Source organism: Acomys minous (assembly GCF_964271855.1).
Source record: "Acomys minous genome assembly, chromosome: 16".
In the NCBI taxonomy this organism is placed as follows: domain Eukaryota; kingdom Metazoa; phylum Chordata; class Mammalia; order Rodentia; family Muridae; genus Acomys; species Acomys minous.
The window spans coordinates 79515927-79535853 of record NC_140498.1 but is presented as its reverse complement, the minus strand read 5'-3'; the positions used below and the strand labels follow the sequence as shown (position 1 = coordinate 79535853).

General features: G+C 46.0%; 1 protein-coding gene and 1 long non-coding RNA gene across 3 annotated transcripts in view; one reads left to right on the top strand and one right to left on the bottom strand.

The window, feature by feature from the left end:
* NIPSNAP2 (nipsnap homolog 2) overlaps positions 1–12320 on the top strand; it is a 31327-nt gene extending 19007 nt beyond the window's left edge. For both annotated transcript variants that reach the window (XM_084762576.1, XM_084762575.1), the window contains 3 exons: positions 6893–6987; positions 8674–8757; positions 11118–12320. In XM_084762576.1, the coding sequence (XP_084618702.1) occupies positions 6893–6987; positions 8674–8757; positions 11118–11182 (244 nt within the window). In that variant the 3' untranslated portion in view covers positions 11183–12320. The remainder of the gene's footprint in view (positions 1–6892; positions 6988–8673; positions 8758–11117) is intronic.
* Positions 1–17383, bottom strand: part of LOC311586517 — a 45564-nt gene extending 28181 nt beyond the window's left edge. Inside the window, exons 1-2 of the long non-coding RNA XR_014775552.1 lie at positions 17276–17383; positions 16765–16872 (exon numbers count right to left, since the gene is read on the bottom strand). This is a non-coding gene — a long non-coding RNA (uncharacterized lncRNA). The remainder of the gene's footprint in view (positions 1–16764; positions 16873–17275) is intronic.
* Between the last annotated feature and the right edge of the window lie 2544 nt (positions 17384–19927).

The following is a 19927-nucleotide window of genomic DNA, read 5'->3' as shown; positions in this document are numbered from 1 at the left end:
GTAAGCAGGTTACAGATACACTCTCCCATCCTTCTTTAGGATTTATTTTTGTTTTGTATGTCTAATCATCCTGTCTGCATGTCTGTCTTTGCACTACATGCATGCAGTAGCCACAAAGTCCAAAAGATTGTGTTGGATCCTCTGGAAGTGGAGGTACAGATGTTTGCTACCCACCATGTAGGTGCTGGGAACCAAACCTGGGTCCTCTAGGAGAACAGCCTGGACTCTTAACTACAGAGCCGTCTCTCCAGCCCCTACCTCATTTGTCCTCTTTAATCTCCTGTTGGTAGGCCATGCTGTGGAGGTCAGAGGACAGCTTCCAGGGCTGCCTCTCTCCTTCTGCCGTACGGGTCCCAAGGATGAAACTCAGGTCATCAGGGCTGGCAGCACGGCCTCTCACCCCTGAGGGTCTTGCTGGCCCCTGGTTTATATGGCTTTGTTTTATGTTTCTTTCTTTTTTTTTTTTTTTTCTTTTTTTACAGCCAAAAATGTTCTTTTACTTATAGAATAAATTTTAAAAGAATACATGATGATTTGCAAACTATGTTGTTATAATTCCAGTGAATTCTGTCCACTCTGTTTCTTCTCTAATTTTTATTTAAGTAATTTATTCAGATTACTGTTTTATGTTTTTATGAAAAAATTCAAGCATGTACAAAACTAGAGAGAACAATATAATGGATCCCCATTGTATACCTATTCCTAAGCTTCCATAATTATTAACACAAGCATATTAACATCACATATAACCCAACCATTTAAGAGGCTAAAGTGGGACAGTCACAAGACATAACAAGACCCTGTCCCAATAAAAAACAAAACAACAACAACAACAAAAAAAACAACATATACACAAAAATAAATGACCGGGCCAAGTGTGGTGGCGCAGGCCTTTAATCCTAGCACTCAGGAGGCAGAGGCAGGCAGATCGCTGTGAGTTCGAGGCCAACCTGGTCTACAAAGTAAGTCTAGGACAGCCAAGGCTACCCGCAGAGAAACCCTGTTTGAAAAAACCAAAAATAAATAAATACATAAATAACTGACTAAGCCATGGCCAGTCCTGTTTAGGTCTCAGCCTCTGGTCCAGACTCTTGAGCCAGTGCGTAGCCACTTTAGCATATAGCCCTCCAAAAGAAGGCCCTGCAGACACAGGCACAGCCCTCTGTAAGACTGTTCTATGTACCCCCTCAGGGGTAACTCTTCAGGAATCTGGGTTTTCCATCAACAGAGCAGTTTGGGTTGATGATGCAGTTGTTTTCCTTTTTGTAATTTGAGTAGCAAAGTACCAACACAAGCTTAAATGAGCCAAGTAGGAAAATTGATGGTTCTCTCTGAGAGCTGGTATCGTAAGCCTTCTGTTGTGGCTTATGCCTGCAATGCTAGCAGGAAGATTTCCACAGGTTAGATGCCAGCCTGTGATACACTGGGAGATATTGTCTTTTAAAAAAAAAACAAAACAAAGGCCAGGTATGGTGGCGTATGCCTTTAATCCCAGCACTTGGGAGGCAGAGGCAGGCAGATGGATGTGAGTTCCAGGCCAGCCTGGTCTACAAAGTGAGACCAGGACAGCCAAAGCTACACAGAGAAACCCTGCTTGAAAGAAAACAACCAACCAACCAACAAACAAACAAACAGCTCAGTGGTCAAGAGTATTGACTGTTCTTCCATAGGACCCAGGTTCAATCCCCAGCCCCCCACATAGCAGCTCACAACTATGTCTAACTTTAAGATCTGACACCGTCATACAGGCAAACAGCAATGCACATAAAATTAAAATAATTTTTAAAGTGTAGTCTTGGCACATGGACAAGTATATAGATCAGTGGTACAGGAGAGAAGGACTAGAAATTAGCACTTGATTGCTTCCATGGACAGGTTCTTTTTGACAAATATGCCAAAGTAAATCTTCCTCTGGTGAGAGAAGATAGTTATTTCATCAAAAGGTGCTGGGTGAGGGGGGGATGGCATATGAAGAAAAAAGAGTGAGTTTACACACCTGCTTCACGTTATGAAAAAAAAATGAGGAAACTTAAGAGTTTGGAGAGATGGCTCAGTAGGTAAGAGCCTTGCTGCTCTTGTAGGGTACCTGTGCCTCTTAGCACCCATGGCAGATCACAGCTATCTGTAGCTCCAGTTCCGGGGGTCTGATGCCCTTTACTCGACTCTGAGGGCACTGCACACACACACAGTGCGTGGACATATGTGGAGGTAAGCACTCATACGTGCAAAATAAAAATACACATTTCCTGTAATGTAAGAGGTAAAGCACGAAGCCGTTAGAAAAAGGCTTAGGGAAAGTCTCTATGAGTGTGAACTAGGCACAGGTTCTTAGGCTCACCACAAAAGCTCAGTCAGGCTAGGTGCGGTAGTGCACAGTGCGCTCCCAGCACTCAGGAGGTAGAGGCAGGAGATCAAGGCTATCCTCAGCCACATAGCAAGTCTGAGAGCAGCCTGGGGTGCTGGGACCCTGCCCGAAACAAGCAAAAAAGCAGCAGCAGATAGTTGGTTATATATTGTGATAAGTAGGTACCACTTTCCCAAGGGGTTCTGTTCATGTTTTTGAGCCGTCCACTTTAACCCAGTGCATCTCAACCTTCCAAACGCTCTGTCCCTTAAACGCCGTTCCTCGTGTTGTGGTGACCCCCAGCCATGAAATTATTTTCATCGCTATTTCATAACTGTGATTTTGCTACCGTTCTGAATCATAATGTAACCATCTGTGTTTTCTGATGGTCTTAGGTGACCCTGTGAAAGGGTTGTTGGACCCCAACAAGGGGGTTGCAGCCCGTAGGTTGAGAACCACTGTTTTAGCCTGTAACTTAAGTTTAGATGTCCACACAACCAGGATGCTACTAATTACTCTTTTTTCACAGGGAATCCAGGGGCTACGTTGAGGTTACTCAGTTCTGTTAAACTCTGTGTAGCCAGTTCAGCATTTGATTTGTATTTGGCACGTAGGTAACTATTAAGATGGTGGTCTCCTCCGCAGCACACACTTGTCATTATTACCAGGCTACGGCAAGTATATTTTCTTTGCCTTCCATAACCGAATTGGAAAACCTCAGAATGAAATGAATAATCCAGATATTTTATTACTGTCAATGAAAGACTTCCTTCTTCATCCTCCTGAGCATTTATAGTGCACAGTTCAGTTGATTTCCTTAATTCGAGATAATTGACCGCATTTGTAATTTTCCTGATAACTGTATAATTTATGGATAATCTATGGGGCCTGCACAGCAGGCACCTGGAAGCCTCAGTGGGGCCGTGTTTGCAATGCTCAGTGCACATGCATGAGAGCAGAGGGTGTGTGTGTGTGTTTGTGTGTGTGTGTGTGTGTGTGTGTGTGTGTGTGTGTGTGTGTGTGTGTGTAGTGGACTTCATCTGGCTAGCTTCATCACTAATACGACAGGTTACACCTGTTTCTGAGCCCTGTTAAGTTGTTAGAATTCAGTCTGTAGTTTTCTACCAGTAAGAGAACGCACCAGTCAGGCCAGCTGGAGACTTTCATTCCTTCCTGGCCATCGTGGTATAATCCTGTAGTCCTAGCATTTGGCAAACTGAGGCAAGATCGTGCTTTCAAGGCCAGCCTGGGCTAACATAGTAAGACTCTATCTCAGCCGGGTGCGGTGGCACACACCTGTAATCCCAGAACTTGGGGAGGCAGAAGCAGGTGGATCTTTGTGAGTTCAAGGACAGCCTGGTCTACAAAGTGAGACCAGGACAACCAAGGCTACATAGAGAAACCTTGTCTTGAAAAAAAAAAGTATCCTCTCATTGTAGAAGCTAGTAGCGTATTTTTCATTTTGGTCATTTAAATAAATGAGGATGCTAAGCCCTTTGTGTGTCTGAGACCAAGCCACAGTCATGGGGAGTATTAATACGAGTTTTCTGGGTGGTCCATGGTGAAGACACCCTTGTTAGACTCCAGCTTTGCTCTCCTGGTGAGGTCGGATCCCTACATCATTTGAAGCCCCTGTCTTCGTATTTATCAGGGATGATAGAAAGTTGATTTGGGGGAAATACATTTTTAAGCATTGTCAAGATTTCAAATGATCTCACTGAATGTGAAAACAGAGTGCCTGGTGCCAGTAGAAGATGATGTTTAAGTTAAAAAACAAAACAACAACAACAAAACTGGCCGAGCCTTTAACCCTAGCACTCAGGAGGCAGAGGCAGGCGGATCTCTGTGAGTTCAAAGCCAGCCTGGTCTACAGAGAGAGTCCAGGACAGCTAAGGCTACACAGAGAGACCCTGTCTTGAAAAAAGCAAAACAAAACTGATGCACTTTTTTTTTTTGGTAGTGTTAAATCTTGAAAAGGAAGAGGCGTTTTGTGTTTGGTTAGTTGGTTAGTTGTTTTGGAGGGTATTTATTTATTTATTTATTTATTTATTTATTTATTTATTTTTTATACTGTGCTCTACCTGTACAGTGCATGTAGTCCTGCACTCCAGAAGAGGGTATTAGATCACATTATAGATGGTTATGAGCCACCATGTGGTTGCTTGGAATTGAACTCAGGAGCTCTGGAAAAGCAGTCAGTGCTCTTAACTGCTGATCATCTCTCCAGACCCAAAAGACTGTTTTTTAATGATTTGTTTTTATCCGTTTTAAATGTGTGTAGGTGTGTGTGCATACACATGCATGTACCTGTGGAGGCCAGCAGAGGGCACTAAATTTTTTGAAGGTAGGAGTTCAGGTGGTCATGAGCCCCCTGACAGGGAAATAGGGAATTGAAATTTAGGTCCTCTAGAAGACCAGCAGATGCTCTTCACACTGAGCCATCTCTCCAGACCCCAGATGCCCATTTTAAACCATTTCACTCACAACTCTATGCTGTGTGCATCAGTAGCACACATGTATGCAATTTTCTCAGAAAAAAATAAAATAAAATAAAAAGCTAGAGGCAGCTTCATTTGTGTTAGTGAGAGTACTGAGTATAGCATGGAGCATGCTGCCAAGAAGGGACCTCCTCACAGTACCCCATAACCTGTCCAGAAGGCCACAGAGTCTCTTTCTGCAGTGAAAGAATGTGAAAGAATGTCCCTTTATCTCTTTCTTTCTTTTTATTTTTTTAAGACAGGGTTATCCTGTGTAGCCTTGGCTGTCCTGGACTTACTTTGTAGACCAGGCTGGCCTCGAACTCACAGCAATCTGCCTGCCTCTACCTCCTGAGTGCTGGGATTAAAGGCGTGCTCATTCCATTATGTCTATTTTAACCCAAAGGAGTGGGTCCCCCATAGATATAGTACCTTTTAGCATTTTAGGTGTTGTGTGTCTAGAGTCCTTCTCTTTCTCCCAATGAAGCAATTCTTTTTTGTTGTTGCTTTTGTTGTTGTTGTTGTTTTGTTGCACAAGGCACTCTGTAGACTAGGCTGGCCTCAAACTCACAGCAATTCACCTGCCTCTGCCTCCTGAGTGCTGCGGTTAAAGGTGTGTACCACTTCACCTGGCACAAAACAATTCTTTTTAAAATAGTGTTTTTATTAATTCTCTGAGTTTTTTTTTTCATGTGTACAGTATTCTGCCTGCATGTACACCTGCACACCAGATCTCATTACAGATGGTTGTGAGCAACCATGTGGTTGCTGGGAATTGAACTCAGGGCCTCTGGAAGAACAGACGGTGCTCTTAACCTCTGAGCCATCTCTCCAGCCTTCTCTTTGAGAGTTTTATACAATGCTTTTTTGTTTGGTTTTTCGAGACAGGGTTTCTCTGTGTAGCCTTGGCTGTCCTGGAATCACATTGTAGACCAAGCTGTCCTCGAACTCACAGTGATCCCCCTGCCTCTGCCTCCCCAGTGCTGGGATTAAAGGCGTGTGCTACCATGCCCGGCTTTATAATGCATTTTGACCACATTCAGTCACCGTCTCCAACTTCCCCTATCACCACCCCCTTCACCCATCTTCATGGCCTTCTCTTGTCTCTCGCCTAATAAACCCATGGATTCCAATTTGTGTTGGCTGACTAATCCCAGAGTAAGCCCACCCTGGAGTGTAGTCCATAACAGCAGCTGTCACCCATTTTTTAAAAGTGACTTGGCGCTGGACAGATGGCTCAGCGGATAAGAACACTGTCTGCTCTTCCAGAGGTCCTGAGTTCAATTCCCAGCAACACATGGTGGCTCACAACCATCTATAATGAGATCTGGTGCCCTCTTCTGGCATGCAGACGCACATGTGGGCAGAACACTGTATAAATAAATAATAAATAAATCTTTTAAAAAATTAAAAAATGGGGCTGGAGAGATGGCTCAGAGGTTAAGAGTACTGCCTGCTCTTCCAGAGGTCCTGAGTTCAATTCCCAGCAACCACGTGGTGGCTCACAACCACCTATAATGCACCCTCTTCTGGCGTGCAAGTGTACATGCAGCCAGAGCACTGTATACATAATAAATAAATAAATAAATCTTTTTTAAAAAATTAAAAAATGAAAAGTCATCATTAAATATATTCTACTTCTCACAAAAATAATTAGCCTTTCAAATACTGGGAAACTAAGGCAAGAAAATCATCATAAGTTTGAGATCATTGGGTTATATATAAGTTCTAGGCTTGCCTGGGATACAGAATGAGGTCCTAACTTCCCCCCAAAATAAAATAAAAACTTGATTGTATTTAATAATTTGATATGCATTAAAAGAAATCTGTCTTCATTTCTAACAGTTGGCTCTGAGTGGAAAAAGTAGTCTGATTCCTTGATTTGCTATAAAGGATCTCACTGCATAGCCCAGGCTAGCCTGGACTCACTGTGTAGCCCAGGCTGGCCTCTAACTTACTGCAGAACCTCCTGCCTTTGCCTTCTAAGTGCTGGGATTTCCAGTGTGCGTGAGCACACCCGGGCGCCCACCAACTCTTCCTTAACCATGGGAACACTGCTTTTCTCTCCCAGGGCCCGCGCCATTCGCTTCAGACAGGACAACCAAGAGGCAGTCGGGGGCTTCTTCTCTCAAATTGGGCAGCTCTATATGGTGCATCATCTTTGGGGTATGTGTATTTTTCCTTCTTTTGTGACTTGCTGCTGGGACTGAAGAATTCTTTACTAATTAAGTTGTAATCAACAGTGGGGTAGCCTCAAACACTACAGCAAATGCAAATGTCACGTGTGGGTGGTAAACGCTGGGCTGTCTAAAACAACGAGGCCAATAGCATCAGGTCAGCGGATGGGTAACAAGTCACCAACTAAAGTTAGGTAAGGTGGCACAGGGCTATAGTCCCTGCACTCAGGACGCTGAGATAGGGGGATTGAGAGTCCCCACCACCATGGGCTGCATGGCAGGTGTCAGAGCAAGGGTCAAAACAAACAAGCAAGCAAGCAACAAAACAGGCCACTGAAGAGGTAGGAAGCATCACGGCGAGGGGGAGAGTGGATATAATTATATCTCATTGCAAACATAAACAAAAATTAAGACAAGAAAACAACTAAACTACCAGGGTCTGGAGAGACGGCACAATAATTAAGGCCTCACTGTTCTTCTAGAGAACCCGAGGTCAGTAAGGCCAGACCTCGGGGATCTGATGCTCTTCTGGGCTCTACAGGCACCTGCACTCACAGGGCATAAGTCACATATACATACGTACACATAAATAAACGAAAAATAAGCAAGATTATGGCCCGGTGGTAGGACAATTGCCTAGCATGTGCAAGGCCCTGGATTCAGTCTTCATCAGGAAAAAAAAGAAGAAAAATCCCCACAAAGAGTGCACACTGGTTACATAGTAGCATAGGCACGGTGAAGTTAAGCCTCAGTGGATACATTGAGGCAAAAAAGGGCAAAAAGAAGAAAAAAAAACTTCTCCTTTATTCTTCATCTCTCCCAGAACCCCCTGCGGCAGCCAGCACTCTTCTGCTCAGCTGAGTTTACCTAGCATTTAAGAAACCAAAACCCTGTCCTAATGCTAGATTATGCCAGTAACCCTTCATCGTCACAGCCCCCACGGGCAGCCTCGTCCTGAGTGGTGCACTGCCTGCTGAGCACAGATTTAGCTCCACAGAGATCTGCGTTCTCAAATGCACAGAGCTACAGACAAACATCAAAAAACAATAACAGAAAGTAGTGTGTGCTCTAGAGCTGGCGAGATGACTCACTGGTTAAGAGCGCTGCCTGTGCTTGTGGAGGACCTGTTCACCTACCAGCACTCACACGGTGCCTCGGCCACCTGTTACTGCAGTTCCAGGACCCTGGCTGTCTTCTGGCCCCCGTGGCAACTCACCATGCACATACACACATACCTACATGCGTGCACGCATAAACACAGACAAAACATCCATACACATAAGGCAAAAATTTAAATTTAAAAATCAAACAAATGCACGTGTTTTACCAGGGTCATGTTGTACATGCCTGTAACCCCAGCCCTTGGGGGGCAAAGGCCAGGGCTTAGCTGAGAGTTCCTAGTCATAAGTGCAGTGTGTTATTGAAAAAGCTTCCTCACTCTGTAAAGCTGTCTCCTGCTCCCTGGAGTATACACCCTGAGAGCAGATGGCGTCCCATCTCCCGGAAGCCTAACCCTGCTTCTCTCAGTCCCTGCGTGCGACTTTCCACGTCAGTCACTGAGTGGCCAAAACAGTGTCAGAGAAACTGAAATGGCTCACTACATGCTGAATGCCTGTGCCCCTGGGATGCGGGCTTCGTGTGTGACTCACATCTTCTTCTCGTGCTTGTGTTTAAGCTTATAAAGACCTTCAGACCAGGGAAGACATACGGAACGCAGCCTGGCACAAGCATGGCTGGGAGGAGCTGGTGTACTACACGGGTAAGCTGCGCCGACTCTTTCCAGCTTCCGGCTTTGAGTGTGCGTTTTAAAAATGCAGGTGTGACAGTATAGGATGTGACGATAAGGTTAACAAGACATGAGATGGACCGATTTTTTTTTCCTAAGTACTAACTTTTTTGTTCTACTTTGTTTTTGAGACAGGGTTTCTATGTGTAGCCTTGGCTGTCCTGGACTCCCTTTGTAGACAAGGCTGGCCTTGAACTCACAGTGATCCGTCTGCCTCTGCCTCCCAACCACGCCCAGTTTAAGTACTGTCTTAAATTAAGAATCTTGATTCTGAGCTAGGCGTGGTGGGGCATGTTTTAATCCTAGCACTCAGGAGACAAAGGCAGGCAGATCAATGTGAGTCGAGGCCAGCCTGGTCTACAAAGTGAGTCCAGGACAGCCAAGACTATTACACAGAGAAACCCTGTCTCAGAAAAAAACAAAAACAAAAACAAAACAAAACAAAAAAAAAGCCCAAAAAGTAAAAAAGATTCTTGATTCTTTAACCCAGTGTGGTGGCTTAAGCACTTTGGGAAGCTGAGGCAGGAGGATGGCAAGCAGAGGGCCAGAATAGGCTGGCAAAAAGGCAGAAAGGGGGCTGGAAACCTGGAGCCTTGGCTGCTTCTCCAGGGCACCCCACAGAGCCTCACAACCACTGTAACTCCAGGTCTAGGGACTCCAATGCCTTTTTCTGGCCTCCATGGGCACAAAACAGACAAAACACTCATTGCGTATCATTAATAAATAAAGTTATTTTTAAAGAAGAAGACAGATAGGAATATTGCCTGGTAGAATTTTCAGACATGTGGATAGCTTAATTTTTTAAATTTAATTACTTTATTCCCTGGCTGTCCTAGAACTCAACTATTTAGACCAGCTTGGCCTCAAACTCAGAGAGACCTACCTGTTTCTGCTTCCTAAGTGCTGGATCAAAGGTGTGCACTTCAAAAAGAAAAAAAATGTGGACCTCCTTAATTTTTTAATATTACTTTTTTTAAAAGGTTTCTTTGTTCTGTAAAAAAATATATATATAATTTTTTTTAAAGTTTCTTCATTAAAACCATCAACTCCTCAAAATAGCAATGCATGAATTTAAAAGAATATTTTTCTAAGTGGGTATGATGGCATCCATGTTTAAAAGACTATGCCTAAAAGAATGCTCCAAGATAAACTGGGCTTCCCAGTAACAAATATCAGCAGTAATAATAATGACAATGAGATTGGGGCTGAGGATATGACTTAACCCTGGCCTTCATCCATAACACTAAAAATAAAAAAAGTAATCATAAAGCTAATTTTTGTTTGGTTTTCCTAGACAGGGCCTCACTGTGTAGCCCTGGCTATCCTGGAACTCACTATGTAGACCACGCTGGCCTCAAACTCAGAGATTGGCATAAAGTTAATTGTGATGGGTATTTAAGCTGCACACTTACTTAGAAGAGAGCAGACTACAAAGTAGAAATAGCTTGTCTTTTAGTTAAAAAGAAAAAAAAATCAGACACCATCTCAGCACTTGGACAGTGCAGGTAGGAGGGTCACAGTTCAGTGTCTGTCTTCCTTGGTTAAATAGAGAGTGGAGGCCAGGCACAGAGTAAACAGAGTCCTGTGACTGTATGTAATTTTGTGTCCTTTGTGTTTTAGTCCTCTGTTGTTTTGATACAGGGTCTCTCTCATACAGCTCAGGCACCTGAGCCTCCCACCCACTGGATTACAGGTGGGAGCTACCACGCCCATTTGTGATCTCCTCTTAAACTTCTCATCAGTTTCGGGGATGTGTTCCAGTCCACAGAAGTAGTTTGTACAAATTTAAAAATGAAAAAAAAAAAAAAACCACCCAAACCCCTTTTTTTTATATTCACTTTCATGTGTGCTGCTCTTAGGCTGGGGGAAGGGACCCACCACGGAGCACGCATGCGAATGTCAGTGGGCAGTTCGTGCCAGTCTGGTCCCTCCTTCCACCATGCTGGTTTCAGACTTGGTGACAGGTGACAGGCATCTTGACCCACCGAGCCACCCCCTTTTCCTGCTACACACACACTTCGACCCAGCGTCATTTGGGTTCTTGCCTGTTTGTCTTAGTTTAAAGAACCTTTTGAGAAAGCGCTGCTCTTCACAGCCAAGACTTTTCTGCTTTCCCACCAAGCAGCAGCTCTCCTGGTCGACCCTCTCTCCTTTCTGCTTCAGTTAACATCCTAGTTGGTGGCGTCGCCTGTTTCTGCTGCGGCAACCAGTCCCTTTACTGGCACTTTCTAACAGCAAGAGTTTCTGGTCTGCGCATGCGCCTTGTTAGCGCATCTTCGCAAGCCCGGTGTGTCTGGAAAGGCCAGGCCAATAATGTCCGTCTTCTTTTTCAGTCCCACTCATTCAGGAAATGGAGTCCAGGATCATGATCCCGCTCAAGACCTCGCCCCTCCAGTGACCTTCCCTGTGCCTACGCAGGCGTCTGTGACGGATAGATGTCATGACTTCATTTCCCCAGCCCCATTCATCCATCAAGTGAAAACCCCGAGGTGTAAACTGCTGTACATAGCTTGTAAGATTTCCTTAACCTTTACGTAATCATGCGAAGGGAAAGCAGGAGGATTGAACTAATTGGAGCAGCCTCCAGCCCTTCAGGAAAACACGTGATCATTTGAAGCCGGGTGTGGTAGCTTAGCACTCAGGGAGCGGAGGCAGGAGAATTACAATAAGCCCCAGGCTAACCTGGGCTACGTAGAGAGTTTCAGCCCAGCTTGGAGTACTGGGCTTGCATAGCGAGACCCTGTCTCAAAAACCAAACTTAAAATTTGAATCATTTCTGAGTAAAATCCCAGCTGTGAAAAAGAATCAGCTATTCCTTGCTATTAAAACAAAAACAAAAAACCAAAACTGTCTTATGATCACAGATTTCTACAAATTTCCTTCCTTCAGGAAGAAATACAAATAATGTCATGTTTCCTGAGTAGTTGTTGGTTTTTTGTTTTTGTTTTGTCTCAAACTAGGACAAACTATGAGTGTTACCCATTGGTGGCAAATGTTATGATCGTTCAACTTTTGGTCAGTCAGCAGGCAGGCTGAGAGTGCCCCCCTGAGCTGGAAGGGTGGCCACGGTGCATCCAATAGCCGTGCAGTCTCCACCAGGCACCGTGTCCTAAGGGCTGCATCCAGCAGCACACCCCACACCTCAACTAGCACTAAGTTTATTTGTAATATTTTTCTATAAAACAAGTAGCTCTTGGAAAAGAGGTTTTATTTTGTAAGCCACCGTTTGTGACCTATTTTGGTAAGCTCACAGCAGACACTTGCAAGACGTTGTCAGCAGGGCAATGCACGCTGGGCCTACGTTGGCATAAAGCTTCAGATTCTGTCTGTCTCCATTTGGTTTTGTTTTTTAATATAGTGTGCCAATTTTGTGACTGTAATCATGTGGAAGTCCCATTGAAAATGGAGAATTATGTCTGCCCTACAAATTGATATATGTAAAATAAAATATAACTAAATCTCCTATCAGATGTCTAATTTTTACATGCGAATGGTTTTCTCCAAGAACATATAAAATAAAATCCTCTTACTTTTCACATCTTGCACGATTGAGACCTTTTGTTTTATTTTGTTTTGTTTACTTAGCTGGTGGGATATTTTTGGACCCAGGGTCTAAGTATGTAGCCAAGAGCAGCCTGCTGCCTCCTGTCTCCATCGGTCAGGGCCGGGATGGCAGGTGTGCACACCATACATGTGCACACCACACATGTGCACACTGTTCTGTTGGGGTTCTTATTGCAGTATGTGTTTATTGTGTGTGGAGAGTGGGTATGTGAGCCACGTTGTGCATAGAGATCAGAGGACAACTTGAGGGGTCAGCCTTTGCCTTCCACCATGTGTGCCTCTGGGATCGAACTCAGTTCGTCAGGCTTGGCCGCCAGTGCCTTTACCCACTGAGCCGTTTTGCTGGCCTTGAGGTCTTTTGCTCTGAACTTGAGCTTCAAAGGACTTGGTGCACTAGAGCCATGAACTCAGGAGGAAGACCTGACGTAGCACAGTACACACGTGCTGTTCGTCTGTTTAGCAGGTTTGGTTTCATTTGGTTTTTTTAAGTCAAGAGTCTCACTCTATGGCCCAGGCTGGCCCACAACATTTGGGATCTTCTGGCCTTTCCTTCCCTCAGGTCCTGGGATTATATACGTGAGCCACCAAACCTTTTTTTTTTTTTTAATGTTTTTTTGCTCAGTGATGGTTTCACACGCCTTTAATTCCAGCACTTGGGAGGCAGAGGCAGGCGAATCTCTATGAGTTCAAGGCCAGCCTGGTCTACAGAGTGAATTATAGGACAGCCAAGGCTAAAACAGAGAAACCTTGTCTTGAAAAAACAAAAACAAAAATTTTGCACGCAATTCTACTGACCTGCCAATAAACTTAGAGCAATTCTCAATCTCTGTGACCCTCTCATCTTCAGAATAAGGAGACTCTGCTGTCTTCCTCTTTGAGTTTTTGAGAAAATTACAATTTTTAAATTTTTTTGTAATGATTGTAACTGTGTGTGCATATTTATGTGCACGTGCATAGCATGTGGTGGTCAGAAGACAACTTTTGGGGCTGGTTGGTCCCCTCTCTTTCCACTATGTCAGACTTAGAGATTAAACTCCAGTCATGAGGCATGGCAGCATGTGCCTTTTCCCACTGAGCCATCTCACTGGTCTGTTTTGAGACAGGCTCTAACTGTACCTCAGGTTGGCTTTAAATCACAGCAATCCTCCTGCCTCAGACTCCTGAGTGCTGAGATTACACGTGTGTACCAAGTCTAGCTGTGTGGTTTTTTTTTTTTGTTTGTTTGTTTTCTTTTAAGAAAAACGAAGGGCTGGAGAGATGGCTCAGAGGTTTAGAGTTCTTCCAAAGGTCCTGAGTTTAATTCCCAGCAACCACATGGTGGGTCACAACCATCTATAGTGAGATCTTCTGGCATGCAAGTGTACATGCAGGCAAAACCCTGTGTACATAATAAATAAATCTTGAAAAGAAAGCGAAGATAAGGGCCGAGGATCCAGCTCCCCTGATAGAAGCGCTACATCCAACCAGCCCCCAGCACCGTACATAGATGTATACATGTGTGTATATACACATACTGGGCACAGTGGCACACACTGTAATCCCAGCATTTGGGAGGTAGAAGCAGGAAGGTCAGGGGTTCAAGGCCATCCACAGCTACATGAAACCCTCTCTCCAGAAAAAAAGCAAACTAAAAAATCTTGAAATTTTTTTTCTGTTGTGCTTTACTCCTACCCATCCCAGATAAACTACTACAACAGCCAATCTTCTGTATGTTTTCCTCCCCCGGCAAGTATTTCTCCATGAGAGGGAGGGAACCCATCCCCCACCCCCAGGCCACCGTTCATTCCCCGCGCCTCCCCCCCCTCCAGCAGCATCAATAGGGAGAACCCAGATGTTTGAGTAGCCACTTGAGCAGTAGCAGAGGTATAATGGCTTTTGCCTCTACCGGCCTCAGAATCTTAATGGTCAGACTCATTGGGATGAGGGGAGTGACCTGTCCACAGGTCGCATGAGCTCTGTTCGCATCCTCCGAAGTGTTGGCACATCTCTCCTCACGTAATTTCTACAGCCCTGAGGTCAGCAGTGCAAGAACCGCTGTCCTCAGCAGCTGGGTGTGCTCACTGCTCACTGACAGGCGGGCCGGCAGGTCACATGAGCGCGGAATCGATTTCCGCTGAATTGATTTCCACAGCATCTGTTATCTAATACATTACTAGGGTTAACTATTTACCTGAGCCAAGAGGATCCACCCTCACCTAATTCTCATCAAGCTTGCCACAGCATTAATGCAATGGATGAAACCTTACTCCATAGGGTTCTAAACAGACCTATCTTCTCGGAAAACAATGCTAGGATCACAGGCCTGTGCAAGCGCACCTGATCTTGTCCAGGTGCTGGGGTCACAGGCCTGTGCAAGCGCACCTGATCTTCTGCAATGCTGGGATCACAGGCCTGTGCAAGCGCACCTGATCTTCTGCAATGCTGGGGTCACAGGCCTGTGCAAGCGCACCTGATCTTCTCCAGGTGCTGGGATCACAGGCCTGTGCAAGCGTACCTGATCTTCTACAATGCTGGGGTCACAGGCCTGTGCAAGCACACCTGATCTTCTACAATGCTGGGGTCAGAGGCCTGAGCAAGCGCACCTGATCTTCTCCAGGTGCTGGGAATGGACCCCTAGGCAACTGAACTCTCCTCCAACTCTTCACCCTTAAAAAGGGTGGGGAGTGGGGGTGGGGGTGGGGGTGGAGAGATGGCTCAGTGATGAAGAGCAATGGCTTCTCGTCCAGCACCCACATGGCAGCTCACAACTGTCTTTAACTCCTGTTCCAGGAGATCTGACACCATCACACAGACATACATGCAGTCAAAACACCAATGTACACATAATAAAAATAAATACTTTTTGTTTTTAAAATGGCAGGCCTTTAACTGCAGCACTGGAGAGGCAGAGGCAGGCAGGTGCCTCTGAGTTCAAGACCGGTCTGGTGTATATACTGAACTAGTCCAGGTCTGTGGTGGTGGCTCACACTTTTACCCTGAAACACTCTGGAGGGAGAGGAGGGCAGACCTCTGTAAGTTCGAGGCCAGCTTGGTCTACAGAGCAAGTTCCAGGATAGTCAGGGCTACACCAAAGAAACCTTGTCTCGAAAGCCAAACGAATAAATAATAATTCTCTGTATGAGCACACATGCCACGGCACGCGTGAGGAGACCTGAGGACGAGGCACAAGAGTCGGTTCTCTCCTTCCGCCATGAGGGTCCCTGGGATCAAACTCAGGTTGTCAAACTTGGCAGCCAGCACCCTTACCCACTGAGCCATCTTGCCGCCCGCCCTTTCTTTTTAACTATACTTATTTTTGGGGGTGTGTTCCTTCTACCATGTGGGTCCTGAGGATCAAACTCAAGCTATCAGGTCGTCAGGGTTGGCAAGCAAGAGCCTTTACCTAAAGCCAGGCAGTGGTGGCGCACGCCTTTAATCCCAGCACTCGGGAGGCAGAGGCAGGCGGATCTTTATGAGTTCGAGGCCAGCCTGGTCTACATGGCAAATCCAGGACAGCCAAGACTACACAGAGAAAGCCTGTCTCTAAATAAATAAATAAATAAATAAATAAATAGCCTTTACCTGCTAAGCCATCCCAGTGATCCTTGCCAACCTTTCCTCTTTAATATGTGTGTGTGTATGTGTGTGTGTGTGTATGTGTGTGTGTGTGTGTATGTGGGGGGAGGGGCAGTCAGAAGACAATCTTGTGAAGTGGGTTCTCTGAACCTATATGTGAATTCTGGGAATCAAACCAGCCTTGCATGGCAAACACCTTTACCCCCTGAGCAACTCCACTGGCCAGGTTGACACACAGGGTCTCACGTAGCCCAGACAGGCTGGCCTCAATAAGGCAAGCCCTGAAATCCTACTTTGCTGAGATCTCAAGCATCCCAACACGCCCACTTGCTTTTTTTCCCCCCCAGTATCTTGTTTATGCAGCCCATTCTTGCCCAGAGTCCCAGAGGTCCCTGTCTCAGGCGGGAGCGCTAGGATTACAAGTCTATGCCACTACACCTACCTACCAGGGCGCGTATTGCTTCAGCGTAACACTAAGACAAACTTCAACTCCTTAAAGAAACAGTTCTCACAGCCTGGAGAATGGCATCCCAGGCCGGAGCTGTGTGACCATGCCACCACTCTGGAAAGCCAGCCTTTGGTATCTACCCCTGGGTGTCACCTCTGGGAGAAGTAAGCCCTGGCTGCTTCCAGCCAGTCTACACTTGGAAAGGCATGAAAGAGGTCGGTCCAGCTCTTGCCTCATTCTTATTCACCCCTGGCACAACAAAGAAGAGATTGTACGGCCGGCTGCGGGGTGGTGAGCTCAGAGCCCCTGGCCCGCGGCCCACACAGAACGAATGGTAGATTCGTAAACAGTTCCCAGATCAGAATCGCAATCGCACCTCTATCAGATTCCTCTGGGGCAGACTTAGCGTGTACCTGTGCCACGGAGCCCTGTCCTGTAGAAGCAGGTTCTTGTAACCACCCGGTGGCGGGCACCTCCTCCGCTTCTGCTCTGGCTTGCGCGGTCCAGCTGCTGCTGAAAACCTGTAAGAGCCCTCAGCTGAGACGCGGCATGCCTGATCCTGCCTGCCCATGTTGCTCCGCTGAAAAGTGCAAACCCACAAAGCAACCTCTAGGAGAACTGCCAGGAAGCATTTACGACCGGGGGGAACAACAAACAGCCTTGTTGTGTGGAAGTCTGTGTGACCGCTGCCAAGTATACCCCTCCGTGCCTCTTCTATGAAACCCGAGGGCTTTGTTTTTCTTCTGCCTCCACCCACCCCCCACCCCCCACCCACGCCAGAGCAAGCTGACCTGGCCTGGGAAATTATGGTCCTCCTGCCTCAGCCTCTTGACTGCTAGAGTTTTCAGAAATGCGCCACCACGCCCAGCCACCCTCAACTGAATTTGTAATTTGGCTAAGTTATACGTGTTTCAAATAACTTACACTGGTTAAACGTCGGGCCCTGGAGTGGAGCCTAGGGCTGGTGCTCAGTTAGTAGCAGGCTCGCCTAGCACGCTTGACGCCTCCCGCCCAGCCCTCAGACTTGATTAGCCCAGGGCGTGAAAGTGCACACCTGTGACCCTGCTCTCAGGAGGTGGAGCCAAGCTGAGCAGGAGTTTAAGGTCTTCCTCAGGTACAGAGCTGAGACACACAAGACCCCATCGTTAAAAAATGAAAAAACAAACAAACAAACAAACAAACGGGTGCAGTGGTGCAGGCCTGTAATCCCAGCAGTCTGGGAGACAGAGACAGGCAGATCTCTATGCGTTCGAGGCCAGCCAGGTCTACAGAGTGAGTTCCAGGACAGGCAAGGCTACACAGAGAGACAGGCTACCCTGTCTCAAAACAACCAAAAAATAAAAAAATCGAAAAGCCCTGGGCTCCATTCCTAACGCGACTGAAAACAAAAAGTTACAACCCCCCAAATCTGTATGCCTTCCCTACTTAATGCTCCGATAGTGGTCACTACATGTGTCTTGCAGAGCTGTGTCCCTCCCTCCAACCGTTCTCTCAGCAAGGAGAGTAAACAATCTCACCCTTTTAGAGTAATCTCCAAAACACCCCTCTCTCCACACTGCTTAAGACAAGGATGAACATTTCAGGTCTTTCTTCCCAAGTCCTCTGTGAAGAAGAACCCTGTGTATGTGTGCATGTGTGTAAGAATGTGCATGGTGCGCGTATGCGTGCATGTGTGCGTGTGCATGGTGTGTATGTTAGTATGTGTGCGTGCATTTGTGTGTGTTGGAGAATGTACATGGTAATGTGTGTGTGTGTGTGTGTGTGTTTAGGTACCATGGTTTAGGTGTGTGTGTGTGTGTGTGTGTGTGTGTGTATGTGTGTGTTTAGGTACCATGGTTTAGGGGTGTGTTTCTGTGTGTGTGTATGTGTGTGTTAAGGTACCATGGTTTAGGGGTGTGTGTGTGTGTGTGTGTGTGTGTTTAGGTACCATGGTTTAGGGGGGTGTGTGTGTTTAGGTACCACGGTTTAGGTGCCAGGTGCACACGTGCCACAGCACACATGTAGAGGTCAGAAGACAACTTTTCTCTCTATTGTGAGCTGCAGGGATGACACTCACATGGCCAGGATTTGGAAGCGAGCACTTTACCCATGGAGCCACCTCTCATGCCCAAGAACTGGGCTAGTATTAGGAAAACATTCCTCTCCCTTCTTGATTTGTAATCTTAAATGCTTGATGCAACTTTTCTTTTTAAAATTCTTTTGTTTTTTAATGTAACTTTCAAATATAAACATGTTTTTATTTCTTCTGGGGTGTTTGTTGGTTGGTTGGTTTTGTTTGATTTTGGGGTTATTTTTGAGACAAGATTCCTCTGTGTAGCTGAGTAGCCCTGGCTATCCTGGAACTTACTCTGTAGACCAGGCTGGCCTCGAACTCAGAGATCTACCTGCCTCTGCCTCCCCAAGAGCTGGAATTAAAGGCCACCACCACCGTCGGGCCTGTTTTGTTTTGACTTTGTTTTTAAAGATTTATTTATTTATGAATGATACTGTATTTTTCCTCTATGTACGCCCACAGACCACAAGAGGGCATTTGATCACATTACAGATGGTTGTGAGCCACCATGTGGTTGCGGGGAATTGAACTCAGGACCTTAACCACTGAGCCATCTCTCCAGCCCCTGTTTTTTGTTTGTTTTTGTTTTTAAGTCAGCCTTGCTTTGTGGCTCTGGTTATAGACTAGGCAAGGTTGGTCTAAAACGTGGCAGCAATGCCCCGACTCTGCTTCCTGCATGCTGGGATTAAACAAGAGCTTCTCCTTCTGGGTCAGCATCAAAAAATTTTAAGACCAGTCCTTTTATTTAAGATTCTAGGCCGGGCGTGGTGGTGCACGCCTTTAATCCCAGCACTCGGGAGGCAGAGGCAGGCAGATTGCTGTGAGTTCGAGGCCAGCCTGGTCTACAAAGTGAGTCCAGGACAGCCCAGGCTAACACAGAGAGACCCTGTCTCGAAAAACCAAAAAAGATTCTATTGTTGCCGGGCGGTGGTGGCGCACGCCTTTAATCCCAGCACTTGGGAGGCAGAGGCAGGTGGATCGCTGTGAGTTTGAGGCCAGCCTGGTCTACAATGCTAGTCCAGGACAACTAAGGCTACACAAAACAAAACAAAGATTCTATTGTTATTTATTTATTTATTTTTGGTTTTTTGAGATAGGGTTTCTCTGAGTAGCCTTGGCTGTCCTGGACTCGCTTTGTAGACCAGGCTGGCCTCGAACTCACAGAGATCCACCTGCCTCTGCCTCCCGAGTGCTGGGATTATAGGCGTGCGCCACCACGCCCGGCTCTATTGTTATTTTTTAATGTTTGTTTTTATTATTTTCAATTGCATGTGTGTGTTCCTGCATGTGGGTATGTGCACATAAGTGCATGTGTCTAAGGAGACTGGGGATATCAAATGCCTCCGGAGCTGGAATTACAGACAGTTATAAACCTCCAATTGTGTGTGCTGAGAACTAAACTTGGATCTTCTATGAGAGCAGCAAGCACCTTTAATCCCAGAACTCAGGAGGCAGAGGCAGGTGGGTTTCTGTGAGTTCAAGGCAAGCCTGGTCGACAAAGGTGTGCACCACCACCACCACCA